Source organism: Pochonia chlamydosporia (assembly GCF_001653235.2).
Source record: "Pochonia chlamydosporia 170 chromosome Unknown PCv3seq00016, whole genome shotgun sequence".
In the NCBI taxonomy this organism is placed as follows: domain Eukaryota; kingdom Fungi; phylum Ascomycota; class Sordariomycetes; order Hypocreales; family Clavicipitaceae; genus Pochonia; species Pochonia chlamydosporia.
In genome coordinates this window covers 112,272-132,461 of record NW_019154051.1, presented here as the reverse complement: position 1 = coordinate 132,461, position 20,190 = coordinate 112,272, and the positions used below count along the sequence as shown (strand labels likewise).

The 20,190-nt window shown below is 49.3% G+C and overlaps 7 protein-coding genes across 7 annotated transcripts; 3 read left to right on the top strand and 4 right to left on the bottom strand.

Annotated features, from left to right (window-relative positions):
* Positions 1 to 1,911: 1,911 nt before the first annotated feature.
* VFPPC_11573 (hypothetical protein) lies at positions 1,912 to 3,542 on the top strand (the record flags this gene model as incomplete). The annotated part of the gene is made up of 3 exons (XM_018289711.1): positions 1,912 to 2,146; positions 2,201 to 2,315; positions 2,399 to 3,542. 3 exons carry the CDS (start codon positions 1,912 to 1,914, stop codon positions 3,540 to 3,542), a joined length of 1,494 nt encoding a protein of 497 aa, XP_018136604.1.
* A 1,716-nt stretch (positions 3,543 to 5,258) lies between these two features.
* Positions 5,259 to 7,566, top strand: VFPPC_11572 (low temperature requirement A; the record flags this gene model as incomplete). Its single annotated transcript, XM_018289710.1, has 7 exons — positions 5,259 to 5,453; positions 5,520 to 5,644; positions 5,719 to 5,786; positions 5,851 to 5,955; positions 6,017 to 6,394; positions 6,453 to 7,099; positions 7,159 to 7,566. The coding sequence occupies 7 exons, from the start codon at positions 5,259 to 5,261 to the stop codon at positions 7,564 to 7,566; spliced, it is 1,926 nt and encodes a 641-aa protein (XP_018136603.1).
* Positions 7,567 to 8,313: 747 nt separating this feature from the next.
* VFPPC_11571 (transposase) lies at positions 8,314 to 10,787 on the bottom strand (the record flags this gene model as incomplete). The annotated part of the gene is made up of 3 exons (XM_018289709.1): positions 8,314 to 8,817; positions 8,868 to 10,378; positions 10,442 to 10,787. 3 exons carry the CDS (start codon positions 10,785 to 10,787, stop codon positions 8,314 to 8,316), a joined length of 2,361 nt encoding a protein of 786 aa, XP_018136602.1.
* Positions 10,788 to 11,042: 255 nt separating this feature from the next.
* Positions 11,043 to 11,546, bottom strand: VFPPC_11570 (ankyrin repeats (3 copies) domain-containing protein; the record flags this gene model as incomplete). Its single annotated transcript, XM_018289708.1, has 1 exon — positions 11,043 to 11,546. One exon carries the CDS (start codon positions 11,544 to 11,546, stop codon positions 11,043 to 11,045), a length of 504 nt encoding a protein of 167 aa, XP_018136601.1.
* Positions 11,547 to 12,509: 963 nt separating this feature from the next.
* Positions 12,510 to 15,003, top strand: VFPPC_11568 (C2H2 finger domain-containing protein; the record flags this gene model as incomplete). Its single annotated transcript, XM_018289707.1, has 6 exons — positions 12,510 to 12,817; positions 12,877 to 13,114; positions 13,165 to 13,487; positions 13,554 to 13,930; positions 13,984 to 14,849; positions 14,914 to 15,003. 6 exons carry the CDS (start codon positions 12,510 to 12,512, stop codon positions 15,001 to 15,003), a joined length of 2,202 nt encoding a protein of 733 aa, XP_018136600.1.
* Positions 15,004 to 15,961: 958 nt separating this feature from the next.
* VFPPC_18371 (hypothetical protein) lies at positions 15,962 to 16,153 on the bottom strand (the record flags this gene model as incomplete). The annotated part of the gene is made up of 1 exon (XM_022429992.1): positions 15,962 to 16,153. One exon carries the CDS (start codon positions 16,151 to 16,153, stop codon positions 15,962 to 15,964), a length of 192 nt encoding a protein of 63 aa, XP_022284945.1.
* Positions 16,154 to 16,542: 389 nt separating this feature from the next.
* On the bottom strand, positions 16,543 to 16,995 carry VFPPC_18370 (hypothetical protein; the record flags this gene model as incomplete). The annotated part of the gene is made up of 1 exon (XM_022429991.1): positions 16,543 to 16,995. One exon carries the CDS (start codon positions 16,993 to 16,995, stop codon positions 16,543 to 16,545), a length of 453 nt encoding a protein of 150 aa, XP_022284944.1.
* Positions 16,996 to 20,190: the final 3,195 nt, after the last annotated feature.

Here is a 20,190-nt window from a genome sequence, read left to right as displayed (position 1 = left end):
TAGCAGGAGGTCTTACCAGGACGCTCTGGCACCAAATCATGCGCAACCACGACCTGTTATGCACTGATCACTCAAGCTTGGTAGACCTTAGTAGGCCTGGCCGCCGCTTGATGTGATGCAACTCTACAGACAAAAAAGCGCGGAAGCCACAATTCACGCTGGGCTATATGTAGATGGACGGAACTGACTCGTTTCTGTCCATCACGGACCATGCTGATAAGGGTACTAAGAGCATTATTGGTGCAGGAGGGTTTGGTGACCCTTCTGGGTTTGTATTTGGGACAAGTTGAGGAAACGATGCATTTGGTCAGGCATTGGGAAGGTAGGACTGCAGATGCCCAGAGATAGCCAACCCGCGCCCACTCGAAATCCGTCACCAGATCTGCACAATGGCTTGAACCCTGCATGCAAGCCCCAAGCCACTACCCCTCTGTATCTCTACCTCCATCTCTACCGTGGGAGGCAAAAAGTATTGGATCTAGTAAGGCATCTGCGTATCGCCCATACATCTTGCCGGTAAGTAAAACTCAAACGCTATCGCCACTAGCAACTTACAAGCCAACAGAGCCACATGACCTTGACTTGCCTTGTGCTTCATGACTCGACACCGTCTAATGGGACCTCGACGGAAGGAGAGGCGAACATAATGTACAGTGGAAAAGTCATGCAAGCAACCTGAGGCAGCCTCGCCATCTGCCGCTGAAACAGCAACGTTGGTCTCAAGATCAATCTCAAGTCTGGTGACGTTATCGGTGATCGAATCGACTATGGGGGTATGGACGCAAGCGATTGCCTTCCACCATGGACCAAAACTCTTTCTGGAGACGACAGAGCAGAGACGGAAGCAAAGAACATGTGCTTTTCCACCGTTCGCTTTGCGGACCCTGGTGGTATAGGCGCCAATTTTGGCCTCCCCGAATGGGATGAAGACAAGTTCAAACAACTGGTCGCAAAAAATCGGCAACAAGAGAGAGTGGTAATAGAAACGAGTTACACCACTTCCAGCAAGATAAGGTAAGTTAAACACATTATACCTCCAATATTATTTGTCCCACAATATTTTGAGCCATCAAATATAGGTCTGTGTAACTAAGGGAATGGCCCCACTTTAGAACTCAGATAGCTCGAGTCAGAGCTTCCGAAGGAAGCTCTTACTCTCCTTGTGAACAATCGCTTTATCCAAGTCGCACTTGACCTTGCTCGTGCCCTTGTACCGTCACAGTCTGACCGTGGAAGTAGCTACCAAGTGAAGTCCAGACTTTAAGGACCTGGCGAAATAAGACTACATTCATGGGGGCTGTATATGGGCAATTTAGCCTCCGTGAGATGAGCCACAAATAGTGCTGGATTATTTCAAGTCATGAAAATAATATTGGCAATCGTTCATTTCTTCATGCTACAATCATGTAGTGCCATCTGCTTTGCTTCGTTGAATTTGGAAGCTCATAGCATCCACTCATTAAGTCAATACAACTGTTCAATAAATTCACAACACGGCTAGCTCCATAAAGCAATACGTAAACTAAAGCTCATGTTCTGGAAACATCATCCGAGAGAGGCTACCGAAGATGACGCGGAGCACGAAGCTTACCGAAATGGAGCCGCAGAGATATCACGCGGCTTCAACCGACGTCTCGTGAACGCCATGCCGAATGCCAAGTATTTAAAGGGGTTCATACCCAGAAAAGACGCTGAAATTCCTTGAACTTCACTCATTATTCCTGATTGACTAATCACCTGACACGTTTTGCAACGCCCGGACACCGGGGATACTCTCAACGCATATCAACCTCTTCTCTTAATTTCGACATTAGCTACATGAGCGTCCAGCCTGGGCTGTTAGAAGCTAACGCCCAGTTTATAACTGAATTTTCAACTTACACCTGCAATAATTCTTTGTACGTTATCGCTATGGAGACGTTTGAGGAGCCGGGATTTACCTGCCTTGCCTGCGCTTGGGCTTTGGGGTTTAAGATGTCATCTCCATCCAATATCGTGTCCGACGCGTTCGATATAATGCAACAGAAGGAAAACACCAAGACCGTATCTTCGATGCCCAATTGGCATTATTACAATGTGCTCCCCCACGTATGTGTGAACGGAGCGTCTACGGTTGACGCCCCACAAGCTTCGACAGTTGACATAGGTAAGAGCTTGTAACGCAAGCTTGGAAGGATGTTCACCGCTAACTTGCGCTCAGAAAGCTCTGCGGAGGAGTTTTATACCTTCGGAAGCGAATACTATTCCTTTGAAATCTCGACAACTATTACAGGAGATGTCCTCGTCCCCGGGGGCTTACGGAGACATCAATCCAGGTGACTATTCCGACATGTTCGTACCTTCAAGAACAAAAGAGCATGCCTTTATCATGTACTGTATAAGCTAATTCGTCTCGAAGGACATCGGTCGGTCCAGTCCTCTCTCAATATCCGATCATGCAGTTTGCAGTGGATATTTCTCAACCAGATGTACAGCTGCAGAGTCCTAGCCCCCGGGACTACCCCAGCCTCGTCTCTACCCCCGATGCGGTCCAGCTTTCGCCAGTACAATCACATCCAGATCCTCCCGTGGCTGTGGATTTGTATCAATGCTGGAGTGCCTATAACGCTAACCCGGAGAGTACTCATCCGATGGAAGATGCTTCGCAATGCGCTGTCGAATTGCGCGGCTTGATCCCATCTGCCTCTCCAAGAACGCCAGCATTTGAAGACGGTCCAGGTCCATGTGATGGAAATTCACCCGACAGTACAGAAAAATCCCATGATCATCCTGTCTCTCTCCTGCGCAACCGATCAATCCCATTGCCCACAAATTGGGACCAGGAGGAGTTTGAGAAAAACAGCCAGTCCAACGATACCTATGAAGTAGAGGATAAGAGACATCCTAACCATGCGTTACCCAGGCGTACCTACAATCTTCGTAACCTGCCGAGCCGGTCACAGAGCAGGCATACCTACAATCTTCGTAACCTTCCAAGTCGGCCACAGAGCAACGGAAAACTCAAGCACTCACAGAGAACCGACTTGACGAAGGTAAAACGTCATTCGAGAGCCAATCTGGAGAAGATGACGGTCGCAGGCATTTTCTCGCACAGGCTCGCTGCCGACACCTGCCTGCGAACTTCAGAATTAGACGAATGGACGAGTCTACTGATTGACGTCTCGAATCATGTTCCGCGTTCTTTGTCTGCGTCGGGTCAGGATGCTCTTTCTGTTCTACTCGACAATGTGGTGGTGGCGCAGCTCTCAAATCCCCAAGAAGCTGGGCGGAAACAGAAGAGGGACAAACAAGTAACACTGATGGACACCTCGGACATAGCCGTTGAACTTTGTAACTTCATGGCATCTCCGTCTGCCCTACTCCGTACATTATTCCCTGCCCGTTCGGGAATCGACACGAGTCACCCCGGTTTGCCGGTAAGACCAAATCCGCAGCGATCTTCAGCCCTGTTGATATTCATCAGGCAATTAAACCCAGTCGCTCCCCTCAACTCCAAATGTCTCAAGAACAAATCTCCAAAGGATATTCGATGGAGCCCCTGACACAGCCTGACAAGCGGAGAACAACCACCAGTTGACTCCTCCATCCAAAACTCAATATCACCAGCCAAGATCTCAGCCACGTTCGACACACCTTGTCATGTAACCTTCCCTGTCTGCACAGATCAGCCCTTTCGGCAACAATCCGAGGCAGACTATGGCAGGCTATAGGGGTCACTGTTGCAAAACCCCAAAAACCACGACGACGGTGCCAAATTCGGTTAGCGGCGCTAGTGCTTGGCGCACGGTACATTGCTCGATGTACTTCAGCCTACGTTTCTTAGTTTTTTGGCTTTCACAAAGGGGCAATGTCATATCAGAGGGTCCGCGGCGGATAAGCAGGGTTCTATTTTATTTCACTCAGTGACTTGACACGTGAATGTGGTGGTTTAATTATCCTCATTCTCTTCGTCTTCATCTTTCACTGGTTTTGGTCTGTCACGTAGTAGTAGACTTGCTGGGCTGACTGACCGTGGCGGAGAGTCCTCGACTTCCACCACCTCATCATATGGGCCAGGAAGTGCTGGAGTTTTAGACCTGGCTCGTTGCTGGGTCCGAAAGGGGTTGGCCAAGCCGCAACGACCACAATAGTTGGCGCTTGTATATATGGTGGTGAAGAGTTTATAGTGCTTCTTTCCATCTTGGATGCAATAAATATGCCCAGAGGGGATCTTTGAAGGATCCATTTGGCTTGACGAGAGATGAGAGCAAGTTGAAGGAGACGAGGAGAGGAATCCTGTTTCAGGCCGAGCTTTTCAAGGAGAACAAAACAACATCGTCCTTCCTTACGGTGGATGATGTCGCTAAACCAGTTTAAGCAGGAGGCTGCTGCGCTTGTCCGCTGCTGATCAGAAGTGGGGTTGGTGTGGTGATTCTCCGTCCGCATCGTGATCCTCATCGCGAGATGAACATTGTCGCCAGCTCGTCCTTCACTATTGTGCATTCAAATCGCGACTATAGCAACCGAAATTCTTGTATTGACTTTATATAGAAAGATCAATTGAGAATTGTTGAGTAATGAATTCGCGATATGGCGCTGAAAATCATCTCTCTAGCGGCAAATGGTTCGCCATTTTACAGTTGACGTACCGAGTAACCTCAAGTGATCGATTAGACTGGCAGCAGGCCGCGCGAGCCCGCTGCTAATCCGCCGTACATATTTGATGGCGCTTGAAGTACCCAGCTGACTAGGGACGTAAGACCCTAAACCTAAAACGAAACAACCGGGGGGTTTTGCAACAGTGCTCCCTATCGCCCACCGTAGCAGACCACCAAAATTACTGAGTTTCGTCCCTCCCAATGGGTCAAGTCTGACTGTTCTGCGTCACCCTATCCAGACCCGCTTGCGTTGGTCCCCCCAGCGAACTTTTGTCCCATTGGGCTGGGATATGGTGCAAATCCGGCGTTGAACTGCATACGGATTGACGTGGACCATTTGTCAATCCAGAAGCATCGTAATGCGTCTTGATTGGTTTCATGTTGGAGTTTGTGGCCGTCGGCAAATTTGGTGGCCACGGCCATCCGCGGGAGAATACTACCCGTCCTTTGCGAGTGTTGGATTTAATATTTTTTTTTAAACCTTCTACATGATGTTGCACTTTTCAACTAACTGCGCCATCTGTGTCGCCTGAGCTTGCGCGAGTTTGTCGCATCCTTTGACGGGAACGATTCAGGAATTTAGAGGCGCAATTTGCGGTGTTTCAGGCAGAGTTGCACAAAATGCTGGACGACGCGCACGACATTCGACATCAGCACAAGAAACTTCGTATTTTTAGTAGCCCTCTCGTTCATAGGGCTGACAAACGAGGCGATGGAGTGAGTCGTGCTCGCACTTGGGAAACAAACCTTGATGGGAGCATTGAATCCGACGACGAACAACATGGCCATGAGGAGGAGCTTCCTAGGTTTGAACGGGTGAGTGCTGGATTTTTTTTGAGCGCAATTGCTTGTTGAGATCTATCAATTCTGACGATTTGAAAGTACGAGGAGCCGACGTTGCTAGAGATCTTTTATGATTTGTTCTTCGCCGCCAACTACAATGTCTTTTCCGACACTCAACAAGTCACCGGACGCAGCAAGTTCAAAGCTTCGGTTGGATACTTCTGGTTCGTCAATTGTCATCTGAACTTTCATGCATGGATTAATGCTCACGGGCGACGCTAACGGATTGAGAGTGCAGCTTGCTATGGTTGACTTGGTTTCAGGTCGCAATGTTTGATGTGCGCTACGTCACCGATAGCATCTTTTGTACGTTGTCACTTTCATCACGACATGCAATATCCAGAATAACTGACAAGTTCTCAACCGCCAGCTCGCATAACTAGAGCCATTCAACTCGGTGTCCTAGTGGGCTTCGTCGTCGTCGCCCCAAAGTTCCACCCGAATAATCAGGACCCGGGCACAATGCGAGCCATGTGTGAGCGCATTCACCCCAAATCCAACTCGTGGCTATTGGCAAGGTCAACTAATAATACTAGCACTCATTCTCTGCGTCTCTCGGGCATGCCTTGCCATTGAATACGCATCGACCTTGTGGCATGTACGAAGATACAAAAAGGCGCGCATGCCGCTTTATATGCAGATTGCGATTCATGCAGCCGCGTCGGCGGTATACCTGGGTGTTACTTTTCGGTTTACAGACGGCAAGCAGAGTCGTGTTTATTTGACTTGGTATTTTATCGCTGGCGCTGAGGCCATTGCAAGCGTCTTGATCTCCAACGTATCGTCTGTGGCTAGCCTTACAGACACGCATATGATGAAGCGGATGGCGCTTTTGACGGTCATGATATTGGGTGAGGGCATTCAACAGTTGGCGAAAGAAGTTGTGACGATTGTTAAAAATCCAGATGTTTGGGGTGAGTCCAAGTCACGAGCTTATTCCACAGCCATATGATAGCTGACAAGTATGTTAAGATTCTTTAACCGTTAGTCTGGTGACAGCGGCAGCTACGACGATTTACCTCGTATTCCTAGTCTACTTCGACTGGTTACGGTCCTCATTTCATCTTCCACGCATCCGCCAACAGCTATGGACGTGTCTCCATCTACCATTCCACCTGTCCCTCGTCCTGTTCATGCAAGCATTCACACAGTATCTTCTCTGGTCCAAGATCGTCAGCCAGATCAATCGAATCGGCGACATTTCCGACCCGACTGACGATGCACGCAACCCCACGAGCATAGACGTACGAAATTCGTTGAACGCTTCTGTTCACAAGTTTTTCAACGACTACCCACCTAAAATTTCGAGCACCATGGAAACAGTCAACGAGGCATTAAACAATATAACGAGAATACCGGATAAGATTTGGCCCATGATTGCGAATCCGTCGCCTGTGACGGATGACAAGCTGTCGGCAGAATTGGACGCTGCCTGGGATACTCTCGGTAGCGTTGTTTACGCATTATATCTTTCGATGGCGAATGCTCTATATGGCGCTTTTGGGATTAATCTGGACGATGATGTGTCTAAGAAGGATCCTGCTGCGGCGAAGAACATCAAAGACGGAGGATACCAGCTGTTGGTACAGGACAAGACGTGGCGTCGATACAAGTTGGTGGTATGTAACCTTTCCTTTCTCAACAGACTGCGTCCTGGCTGCTAATGTGCTTGGTATAGTTTGCGTATGGATACATCACCGCCGGCAGTACCATCCTCCTCATGATCATGCTAACCATCATTGCGCGCACAACACCGTTCAAAGTGTGGCCCATCGTGCGGCTGATCATCATCTTCCTCCTCGCCATAGGCACAGGTCTAGTAGCCACGCTTTGGTACAACGCGGGCAGGCTAGATACATTCCTGTCATCAGCATGGGTAATGCCAATCATCACGTTGGTATGGGTCGTGATCGCGATCTTGACGCATATCAATGGCCAGGGTATCAAACGCAACAAGGAGCGCTTTAGGAGGCGTCAGACCGGGAAGATGTCACATCATGAGCGTGGTGTGGCGTTGACGTCTCGTTTGAGATGGAGGAAGAAGCAGCGAGGAGGCGATGATCGAAACTCGCAGACGTATTTGTAGAGTCCGAGTACTGAGTGTAGTGAACGGGACGGAAAAAATAGGGATGGGGATACGACATGAGTGGTTCTGGGTTTGATGAGTTAAAAGTTTGGATGGATTACGACTGTATACTCTTGGGTTGATGTAATAATGATTGGACGCTAGATACAATGAAATATTGAGAAGCTAATACTTGTCTGAGTTGCCTCGGTGCCATAAATTCAACAAGTTCGCTATTTTGTGAGCATTGTAATGTTGATTCAACCTGTGTTTTACCCATCTCAACTTGATGGGTAAAATATTAGACCACCGACGGCACATGCATAGCTTGGATTCTAGCATTGGGGCAAGGTATTTAAGATGAGTATTAATTACTATTTGCACAGATGAAAATCTCTTTTTGCACAGATGTCTCACTAGCCTGACTCACCTGCCCCACCCTGGTCCCGATCAGTTTCCGTGAGGAATGTTGCTCGGCTCGGAGGCAAAGTTGCCAACTACTGGCATAGCTCAAATTGATCGCTGCAGCATACACAGCGACATAAGGAGTACACGGTGACATGTACGACAACACATTACGGAACGCACAAGAATATCAGAAAATTGACTGCTTAAATCAATTCAATTATTATATTCCTAGGAACTATTTGGGTTGTGAAAACACCACTAAGGACGAGGTGTTTTGCGGCTAACAGTCGCCTTCCTGTTCTTTCTGACGGTACTTTAGTCCTTCAAACCATGCTTCTTGCTGTGGGACATCATGAAAAGTTATGGTGTTGCAGCCGATTGCATTCCTGGTATGATGATGCAGCTCTCGGCCGACGACTCTCGTGACGCTTGGACCTGGTTTGTCGGCGACCTCTCAGCCTGAGATAAATCCGCACGACTTCGTCCTGCCGCCCCGCCACGGACTCGTCGACGCTTGTTGCCTCGCGAGATATGTGATTGTAGCTCGTCAAGCTCGAATTGAGAGCGGTCGCGGCGAAGGCTCGGGTTCAGTCGGCGCGTTCCTCCGCCCGCATTCCGACTAGGCTGTCGGCTCCGACCACGGCCTCGCGCTGAATACCTTCCTTGACTCCGTTGTTTAGGCTCGGCTTCGGCATCGTCATCGTCCGTATCTTCGGCGCAACTTCCCAGCTGGGAGGTGTAATCCGCGATCTTGAGGTATCGCGGGATCTTGAGCTTCTTGTTGTTGGCGTTCAGACGGGGCCGGCCCCGTGCGCTTATGACAACAGCCGGGTCGCGAATATTAAGTATCTTATCGTCAGTATTCTAGTAGGCTATTAATACCAAAATCTTGTGACAGTGTCAAGTCGACATACCAACGGCTTCTCGAGCCACCAACGCATAGCAATCTGGCTCCGTCGCAGAGGCGTGCCGTTCATGAGACAATCAAAGATACGATGGCTGCAAGGCAGGCCGTATTGGTGCTCGAAGTTGCTCGTGCAAGGGCGTAGCGGTTTGGGCTCGCGCTGATCAGGCAGGGCGGCGAGGGCAAAGCGATACTGCTTGGCGATAAGATCAATGGCCTGATATGTGATCTGGAGGTTAAGCTTGCCAAGCCATGCCTGCTTGAGGTACTGATCACGCTGACGTTGAATCTGTCTCGCAGCCTCTTGACGATAGGATCGAGACTTGTTATCAATCATTGTGACAAGGGCCTGGTGGAGGTAAAGGAGGTCTCCCGTGCCTGTCACAAGGTGAGACTTGACGTCTGCATGGGCGGTCTCGGTAGGGCTATTGACCCTTTGACCAAAGTTCCGATAGTGGTCAATGTAGGATTTCACCCACTGCTTGCGCCATGGCATATATTCTTTTTGAATATATCGCAGGATGTGCCGTTGCTTCTTGCCGAAGGTCTCGGCAAATGACTCCCACGCGTCCTTGAAGGCATCGTGATTAGCGGCATAAACCACGGCTTGAAAAGCCTTGAACATGCCCTCACGGTTATAGTCATCAGAGGAGGTCGCAAGCCCGTCCTCTGCCTCGTCTTGTACACGGCCTCTGGCGGCGACATCAAGATCTAGCTCTGGCTCGAGCTGCTCGGCATTCTTGTCGCTTGGATGACAGGAAAGGGCGTCTACGTCATTATCAGACTCATCACCAATGTCGTCGTGATCGTCGCCCTCAGTGTCCTTCCAGCGGGCGTTAATTTTGGCTCGCACGTTGGCCAAGATGTGATATACGCAGAGCTGCTGTTGGGCACTTGGAAAGGTGTTCGTGAGGGCTGTGCGGAGAGCCTGTTCCTTGTCTGTGATGATAACCTCCGGCGTGTCTGCCCCAATGTCGATGCGAAGCTCGTCAAGCCGGTCACATAGCCACTGGAAGTGGTGCTCCTTTTCGCCGTTTATAAGGCCGAAGGCGAAGTTGGCCAGGGACTTCTGATCCGTTACACCTGTGGCTTGAAATAGATGTAACCCAAAGCGGTTGGTCTTGTATGTGTTATCCAAACTGAGCACCTCCGGGAACTTCTTCCACATTGTGCGGCACCAGTCGTAAGTCCAAAAGACGGCACAGATGCGGTCCTCTTCGTCGCGTAAGGTTCTGACTCTAATACCTCCGCCCTCGGGCTCCTTGGCGGAGGCTTGGGTAGCAGTAAGGCCGTTCAATCGCTCGCGTTTGATGGTTTGACGATCATTGTAGATATCTCGCTTGCGGAAATAATCGTAGCCTGGGCTGTCGGCTTTTCTAATAATGCTGGCCATCTCGCGGGCCCTAATACCATTCTCGTTGGCTAGTTCTCGTTCCTTTTCTTGCTGGGCAACCGTGCGGCGGCGATAGACATTGTGCGCCGACGGATCAAGGGACTGCCCGTGATTGTGCTGACCTTCCACTACCGTGTACGTCCACTTCTAGTTAGACGACTTGGTGGACTTGGCCGTGATTTTAACGGGACAATCAAGCTTCTGTGATGACGGCTTCCTGAGGCCCGAGCTTTGTGACGGCCGTCGCGGGCCGCGGTCACATTTGAAGACGATGTAGGTTGGCTGAATGATGCCCCCCATATCCCGCCTTGCGGAGCTAGAGGCCTTCACTATTGCGGCGCCATGGGAAAGGTGGAAGTTGCGAAGGGAGGCAAAGAGGTCATCGTATGTGTCAAAGAGTGGCGATGGCGGCAGTTGTGGGATCGTGGCACCGGTATATTCATCGTCTGCTGGGTCGTTGGCGGCAGTAACTGCGGTGGCGGCAGCAGCACGGCCTGGCGAGGGACTTTGTGTACTGAGAAGGCGGCAAATGTCCATCTTGACAGGCGTGGTGATGGGATTATGTTGCAGTGGACGTCACGATTGTGGTGGAGTTAACGGCATCTATTTATGCGTAGCGAGAGATTGACGATCCTCGATTTTAGCTGTTTACTTTTTCCTCATTCGGTTGCACTGGAATGGACTGTTTCAGGCTGGTCGCACGGGATTGGGCTAGAATTGGGCCATCCCCGAACTAGTGAGACATATCTGTGCAAATAGAGATTTCATCTGTGCAAATAGTAATACTCTATATTATTTACCACACTGCTCAAGCAGAAGCTTTACCACTGCTTCATGTCCATCCGACGCCGCCCGGGATAACGGTGTCATACCACTGTTGTCCCTCGAGTTGGCGTCGACATCTTGTCGCTCAAGCAGAAGCTTTACCACTGCTTCATGTCCATCCGACGCCGCCCGGGATAACGGTGTCATACCATCGTCGTCCCTCGAGTTGGCGTCGACATCTTGTCGCTCAAGCAGAAGCTTTACCACCCCTTGGTGTCCGCTTTGTGCGGCGCACGACAAAGGCGTCCGCGAGTTTTCGTCCTTCAGGTCCGGGGTGAAATTGCCATTTGCAACAAGCAAGGCCATCAACGTACCGTCTCCCTCTTCCGCGAGGTAATGCAGTAGTGAAGCATGGCGACGAGTCAGCAATGGCGACAGTCCAGGTGCCGCGCGAAGCAAGGACACCAGGTGAGAAGGAGAGAGGTGTCCTGCAACGAGAAGGATGATTTCGGGTGGGAGGTAAGGTTTCATTGTGCCAATACCTCGGAGGAGATAACCAAATGTGGTACTGGGCGGAAGTTGTGGCGATGAGGACAGAAGACGAAGACGGAAATTGTGGGTGAATGGCATGAATTTGTGCACCCTGATGAAAACTATCTGAACGGGACTGGGGAAACTGATTTTCGTGCCGGAGTCCTGCGGCCTAGTCCACTATGCTTTCCGGTCATTTGGTTTTTCTTGGCGGGAGCTCTTGGTGCAGGCTGGTCCACCGTTACGATCGAGTCACTAACCAAGACAGGCAACCCACAGCGGTATCCGCAAATAGGTTGCACAGCCAAGACGCCGTCCGGGCCACTGATTGGTTCATTTGAAACGAGGAGAACGCCCGCCTGCGCGGCGGTCGCTATGGGCCTTTCGATAACAATGATAAATCTAGGTGCCGATCGCTAAGTGTCAACCCATTCCATATTAGGAAAAAACATCCATTTTGGGCCGTAGTTTGACCACTTCTGGGGCATGGAGGGGCCGACTAAGAATATATATACTACCTTTAAGAAAAAGACGGCAAAAGCACCACCAGTTTTGGTGGTTTTCGCCACACAAACAGGTGGGCAATTTGCCAAGGACCCAACGCCGCTTTAAGGCATGTAGCTTGGCCCGTTGGTTGACCACGTCTGACAATGTTCAGCGAGGTACCACATGGTACTCACTTCTCATTGGACGGGATTTGGACACGGCGGCTAAGGGTGTTCAATTTATGAGAATTTGGAACCAAGGTCCAAGAAACATGTTCTTATCAACTCGCTGCCTTTTCAAGAACTTAAAGATGGTCTCTATAGCTACGTTTAAAAGCCCGCCCTCGCGGCTGAGGCGGCAGGGCCATCTCTTTGTTTCCTCTACAACTCTACAATCCCCCTCCACATTTAACTAGAGCTCCACTAGTCGCGGGCTTCACCAAGCTAGATCACGTCCTCGCTCACAATTTGATCCATCATGGCACACCATCGACGCTCGCTTGATCCGGACGAATCTGACTCCTCTTTTTCACCAGAGATTGAGAGCTGCTTCGATGAGGATGAAGCGGATCTGTCTGGTGAGGAAACTGAGGCAACCGACCTTGACGTCCAACAAGATGATGATCTGGACTTTGAAGATCAAATCCAACTTTTTGGTGGAAATATACATCCGCCTGAATATTACCGGAGGGGCATAGAAGAATTCAATGAAAGCTCTTTTGTTGGCGAAGACTACAGCCCCGGGAGTACAATACTCTTGGACGCGATAGAGCTGTGGTGGCAGCAGTAAGTCGCCTTACCTTCCCACCTCCTGCAGGCTCTACGTTTTAACTGTCCACCCGCAGATTTTGCAATGAAGTTCTATCGCGTGACCCTCACGCTTGCTTCGAGTCGATCTCCATAGGCATGCTCTATAAATTCTTTGAATGGCGGCTGAACCAAAGGGCGGGCAAGGACGGGAGAAAATTGAGAGGCACCACAAAAAGCAGCTCGTTGGGCACAGCCTGGAAAGTCTTCCGACTTGTATATGAGCGGGCTGTTGGTGCGAAGCTCGATCCAAAATTGAATCGTAATATGCACAAGGTATATATTCCCAATAACTAACAAGACATGACGGTTGTAACGTTTCCTAGGTCCTCCGAGAGCTTGCAAAAAAACACGAACTTAGCGACCAGAAGAGAGCTAATCGTTGCATGACTATTAACGATTTGAAGGAGCAGATCGAGACAACGCTCAGCACCACAAAGAAGTCGTTTGACATTGGAGAACACCGAATTCTGGCTGTGCTTTTCCTTCTCTTATTGGCTCCTGCAGGCTCTCGCCCAACGTCCATCCTCCGGCTTCGCTTTGGGGACATCCGAGTGGCCTTGGCGAGAGATCCGGAGGGTGGACCACACAAGATCTTAATTCGATTCACGTTGGAGTTCACAAAATCATACCTTGGTACTAAGGATACGTAAGTGCACTATTTCCGTTGTCTGAGCATTGCATGCTAAGAGTACCTCCGTTAATACCTTACCAGCAAAACATTTACCATCCCCGAGATGATGTTCGATCCGTCTTTGCTCCTTAGTCCCCATGCCTTTCTGCTGGGCATTCTATTTCGCCACCAAGCATTTCGCGCATCCCATCTCACCTCTCCTAGGCAACTAGATGAGCTGGACATACATCCCGGCGAGCGGGAGCTACCCTTGCCTCTAAGAAGTGATCTGAAAGAGGTATGCATATTTCGTCGCGCTGTCAAAACATTGACGGGGTATGAAATGTCAGCAACGAAGACCATCACAAATGGCATGATGGCGAGCTGGATTAAGAGAGTGGGTGAAATCATGGGACTTCAGTACGAAACAATACCGTACAGCCTGCGCTATAACGCAGCCAACGAGTTTGACCAAAGCCGTAAGTTCCCAAATACCAACTTAAAGGGACACCTTTTAACTTTGCTACAATAGCCGACATGAGCGAGGCGCTCCGGAATCTCTCCCTTGACCACGCCAACTCCGTCCCGTTCCAAAAACATTATCTTGGCCGCGTTGTCCGTGCTGACCCATGGGCCATTATCCGTCGCGAGAAGCCACAGCAGGCGCTTATAGATCAGGCTTGCAGCATTGGTCATTCAATGAGCAAACGCCGGCCGACGGGCCTCACGGCCGAGCAATCGGCGTCCGTCGCATCAGATTCCAAAGTTCGACGGCTTACTGCCCAGCTGCGAAAATTACGCCCAGGATCTGAACAGCATAAGAAAACACACCGCGAGTTGCGATCACTAAAACAGAGGCTGAAGAGAGAACTGAAACAGAAGATTCGGGACGACTGGACTGACGAACAGGCCGTGGTGGACATTGAACGCCAACTCCAAGGAGTCGGCTTTGCAGAACCATGGGTGGATAATGCAATCCGTCCCCAGCGGCCGGCTCAAAAGTTGCTGGTCGAGGCCCTAAAGACTCCAGTCGATGATACTCTTGAGGGACAGTATCAACGCAGGGACAACGCGATTGAGGCCATAGTTGCATACTGCAGCATCGAAGAGGGGCCAACAATACGCCGTACTCATGTACTGCGAACGACACCAGTCTCGAATGAGAATCTTCGTGAGCACCCGGAAGACAGTCCACTGTTTCTCGCGACTATGTCTGTTTTTATTGACAATCCCAAACAGAGGCCTAGGAGGTGTTTCCTCTGCATTGGCAATGCACTCTCATTGCCATCAGACGACCCGCGCGTAGAAGACAAGATTAGCGAATTCTACACGCCAGGAGATTTGAGTAAACACTTCCGTCGAAGACACCTAGCGCAATTGCGGGACAACGATCAGCCAGTATGTCAGGTCTGCGATATGACTCTCGCACATAAGATGCATCTGCAAAAGCATGCTATTGTAGTTCATGGAACGGTCTCCTGAGACCCCTACCGCAAACCGATCGATTCTTTCTGCAGTCAAGACTATCAAGATGTTTAGATCCTGGGGATAAATGAGTACGGCAGATCAGTTTGTTTAGAACGTAAGGATAAAATGCAAGCGATGTAGAGGGACGACTCCAGATGGTCCGCAGATAAAGGCGCAAGCAATACTCAGAGATAAGTGCGGTAGGCAGTTTCTTGTAGTCTTTCCTCTAGATAACTCCAGATATGCATAGCAAATGCTTCTTCTCTGGTAGCTTATTGACCCAATGTTTAGCTGAATTCATCTTCGTTTGTACGCAAAATCAAGGATCAAGTCCGCTATCAATTTGACCCATAACTAGCCATGTCGTGATACAATGCGACCATAATAATAAAACGAAGTCTGCAGTTGTGGTCGGGGACGTGTCACCAGGTCAACAAGAAACTCTCAACAAGTCGGATAAGAACACATTAATATTGCGGCGGGACACACCAATAGTTTATCCACTATTGAGTTTCCCTACGCCGTTCCTGCGTTTGTCGTCCTGGTATTCCTTCTGTTGGCGTTGATACTCACTTCTGTTGCTTTGCTATTTAGAAAGACGAAGCTAGCCAAGATGAAGCGGTATCTAAATGATACATCTACAGGGCGGATCATGGCTTCCACACTCGAGTTGCCATATGAGAAGGTCGGTAATGATGGATCCACCAAGTCTTGGATTGAGAAGCGTGGTAAGATGAGGTTCTCGGTGGGAAAAGGCAAGTTCGTGCCTACCGGTGAAGTCAGAGATTGGGGGCAGAGTGGATTTGTTGAAGAGCCAGTACTGGCCCCTTCCTCTCTCCAGCCTGATTTGCATAACAAGCCGTGTCTAGTCGATTAGCCACTCGGAAGTATGTCTTTGACAGTATATAAGCCTTTAATCCGGTTTTCTTTAGGATTCGTAGTGCGCTCGTGTGAAACGTCTTGGGCATAGGTCGCAAAAATAAATCGATGGATGATTTTGCCCTAGCTTCGCGGTTCCACTACCGGCATTGTTCTTCTGATTTTTACGTCCTTCTAGTCCCATAACTTTCATAGTAGACGTGGCAGGTGGGTTGGGGCGACAGGCCAGTGGTTTTGGCTTCCTTTTTTCCAGATAATGAAACCAGACCGAATCGAGAAACGAAGTACAGCTTGCGCTTGGTATAGTAACCCAAACAGCATTGTCCGACCGAAGCACAGATCCTATAGCAGCTCATTCACGAAGCAGAGCTAACATGACGGCAAACCTTAGTCTGGTTAGACTAAATCCTTAGAAGAGAAAAGCCGAGACTGTGCGACGCAACGGGGTGCAGGATATAGCTCCTCCCAATTGGCGTGCAGTGACCGTAGCTTGACTTTGGGCTCATTTAGTTGTAAATTGATACTTATATTACGTTAGGCTTTGTTGGCATATCTTGGCTGATTGCAAGTCAAATCTCACTGACAGTGCTGATCGTAGTTCGACGTTTCGCGATGATAAGACCTTCGTTGTTGCAGGTGGCGTAGGCGGAAAATAGTGCTGGCATGGTGCAGAAAGGCTTTTAGTTAAGTATTCGCTCAGTCATCGACCATTGGCATGGCTTAGCGTCCAAAAGTACTCCCTGCCTTACCAGGTCCGTGAATGCTTGTCCACCTCCTGGGTGCTGCCGGAGCTTCGGGGCCAACAAGCCCCTTTCAGTATCAGCCACTTCAGCACAGGACATTGGGAGCTCTTTTCTGCGATGTTAACGTCATACCAGTCATAATGTATGGGGGCCTCGCGGCAACAACTCGCGTGGCCATCAGTCTCACCAATAAAGCCAAACTCGGCATCCTTCTTTTGAACTGTGGCTCTGTTGCCTAGTGCAAGAGAACCTTCTGAAGATTGCGTCCTTCCTGCCATGCAATGGTCGTGTTGACAGACGAGGACGCTCAACTTGGATGCCCAGGGGAAATTGCCGCTGGCAATCGGCATATATGGCCAAGAAACAGACATCAACTTCAGAGTACCTCGAGTTTTCAACCTCGGCTCAACATCATCGATATACTTAGTAGAGATTTTGGGGGCCGACGTCGACATGGGGAGATTCAGAATCCAGTAGCCATAACATAGCGTTTGGCCACAATTCGCAGCATGAGCGCCTAGTGACAGAGCACCTAAAAACTCAAGAGTGTCCTTGCAGAGAAAGACATTCCGATTACTCTGTTGCCTATAGCTAGAAATTAGAAGCTATAGATTCAATCGGCGCGCTGAAGGCATACGCATTCAACTCCGCACCAAGCAAGATTTGTTTGACCGGCACGGCTTGTGTGGCTGAAGTGGCGCATAGTGTCTACGATGACGTGGCTTCATCAGGCGTTTGTTCACCGTAGTCCCTGAGAGTCGGCCACAATCACCAGCGACAGCAAATCAAGAGAAGTTAGCCTTCTAGTCAGCTAACAGGACGTCACAAAGGTTCATTGAGGGTATTGTCCGGGACAAAATACATGTCCTTCCTTCAGTCCTATCGTAGCATGTGTCAAGATCAAGTCGCTCATTCAAAGCAAGCCCAGTATGGTATTGCCTACGAGGCAACAACATTATCATACTGCTGCCTTGCAGGCAGCAGTATTCTAAAGTATTTAGTATTCGTATAAGTCCACTCTTTTTGTAGGAAATCAAGAGTCTCTCGTTGCCCGATTCACAGGGGATCTTCTGCCCGATCGTCGTCCAGTTATGCAAACGAGTCGTGAAGTGTGACAGCATGCAAACATAGCCGCCCCTTTTGAGATTCCTGAACATCAATACCCGCCCATCTTCCATCCCTATCATTGGCAATCGAACACTCCGTGACTCCCCTGAGCGAGGAAACCAGTTCGGTTGAAAATGTCTTCCCGATGAGAGCATTCCCTAAATTGACGTTAGAATGTCAAACCTATAGTAACAACATTCGAGCTCTTACAGTTAATCAACTTTAAAGACGAGAAGTGAACTTTCCTTTAAGTTTGTTATAGAGAGCTTTTATAGTCAATGCCACACTGAGCCCGCCAAAAACCCAGTCGTTACCGTGACGTCCACTACTGAAAGGGCGTTTCTTTCGGTATCTTAACCCATTTGAATGGGTTGTGCGCGGAGTTGATGAGCGCGATGATCGAACGGATGGGGGAGTTGGAATAACTTTTGCCATTCGCTGTGACAGCTGTATTATAACAGAAAGCTTCTGATATGAGAAATGTAGGCGAAGTTCTGCAAATATAGACGGGAGAGAACAAGGCTGTCTGCGGCTATGCATAGGGGCTTGGCATGCCACGTGCAGAGGTATGTCTGCCGCCCTAACTGCAAATCAGTTGCGTCACCACGCGTAAACTACTACTTTGGAACTCTAGAACCAGGGTTGAAAGCAACTCCACTCAATCCACTGGGTGCGCGAGTGTAGTGGATAGATCATAATCCACTGAGCATCTCAGCATAGTGGATCCACTGGAAGCTCATCGTACAGTTGATCCAGCATATGCTCGCCGTAACCGGGGGTGCGAGCATATTGGCATCTTGCTGGACGTATGCCGGGTTGGGCGATTCATCAACAACATGGCCTTGTTCGTCGAAGGATATATTGGGAGACTTGAATATGGACACTGGCAGCCAAAGCTGCGATTGCCTGTTAGCATTTCCGACGGCAGCTGACTTTGCCAAAAGGTAGAGAAGTTGCTCACAGGCATCAGTAACAGCTTTAAAGATCTGAGCCATCGATGATTCGATGGGGCCAGTGCGAACGGTTTGATAGTCTCAATTTATGCGCGGAATTGTCCGCGCAGGGGTTATACTGCCTTGGAGTTGTACTTCGAAGCTACGGAACTGCTCATACTTTCTTAAATGTAAACGAGACAACTTGGCCAGGATATCAAGAAGCATTATTTCCTTCATAGCTAGGTACAGTAGTACAGTAAATACCAATCCTTAGCCCATTTCCACCATCACCTACATGTCATGAGCCTTTCCAACGCCTGTGTAGCAATGTAAACTGACCCGAAAAGTCTGCCATCTCAGCCCTATAAAAGGTCGAATAACGCCGGAGCGCAATGTTTCTTGCACTCCTCGCAATCCCGCATTACGAAGACACCCCTTAGTCATAATGGACATTATCCAAGCCCATTATTGCCTTCCCGCTTGTTTGGTGTGAAATGAATCGTCTGATGCTGCGACGTAGCTGGATAGTCTGGTGGTGGCAAGGCAGCCGGAGGAGGAAACTCTCCTCGCTCAATATCCTTGCTCTTACGGCGCTTAATTTGGATCAGAACGGCTGCAAGGATTGCGAGCACGACGACAATGACGATTGGGATGATGACGATTTTGATGGCGGCTTTAGCTAGACCCATGCTGTGCTGAGGTTAAGGGCGTGAAAAATAGAAAAAATGGAGGCCTCATGAAACTGTGCGAACTTGTCCTTTAACCTGCTTCTACAGGATTTTCTAATTTGGCCGCAACCCTCGCATATATATACCCAATTCCCCTGAAGAGCACATGTTGCAGACAATCTCTTGAAGTCTCGAGACAAGTGATGCCGACCCTTGTCGTGGCATTGCTTAGACCACAAACAATCTACGAATAAGACACATGAACATTGCTCGGAAACAATTGCCCTTAACTTGACGGACTTCGTCCGATGGGCATTCTGCCACGGCGCTTCACCGCTCTCCCTGATTGGTAGATGTTGAGTGATGTCACCCTCACAGCCTCAATCGAACGCGCTAGCCATGCCCCGTCTATACATAATGATGAACAAGATTGAACCCAGACGTTGTCGCATGGATGTATACGCTTATTACGTCTGGGTACCTAGGAATTTAGCATATTTGCTGGCTGTTGGCGTTGTACAATGTCCTGAGTTTATACTATTCGACGTGATGGATTCCAGTTTACCAAAAAAAATAGCAAATAACAGGAATACATGTATAACTACCTGATTGCGGGCTACTTACTTTGCCAAAAATAACGCCCGGCAGTATCAGATGCGGTCGATCTTTTGTAGTCATTGATCGGGGAGTCGTGGTGTCTGCTTTCACATCAATCCGGGGTGTGGTCATGCCCCACAGTTTGTCAACGTTGTGAGTGAATGTGGTCTATTTACGTCAACGCTGCGATGCTGCTATGGTAGTGTGACGCTGATGGAAGGAATTTCTACTATATAAGGTCCCGAGCTTTCCTAGTCCTCTGAAACAAATTCAGCTCTTCACACTTCTCCAATGCTCACTATGATTCCGGGTAAGTGGGGAAAAAAGAAGAAAAAAACAGAGA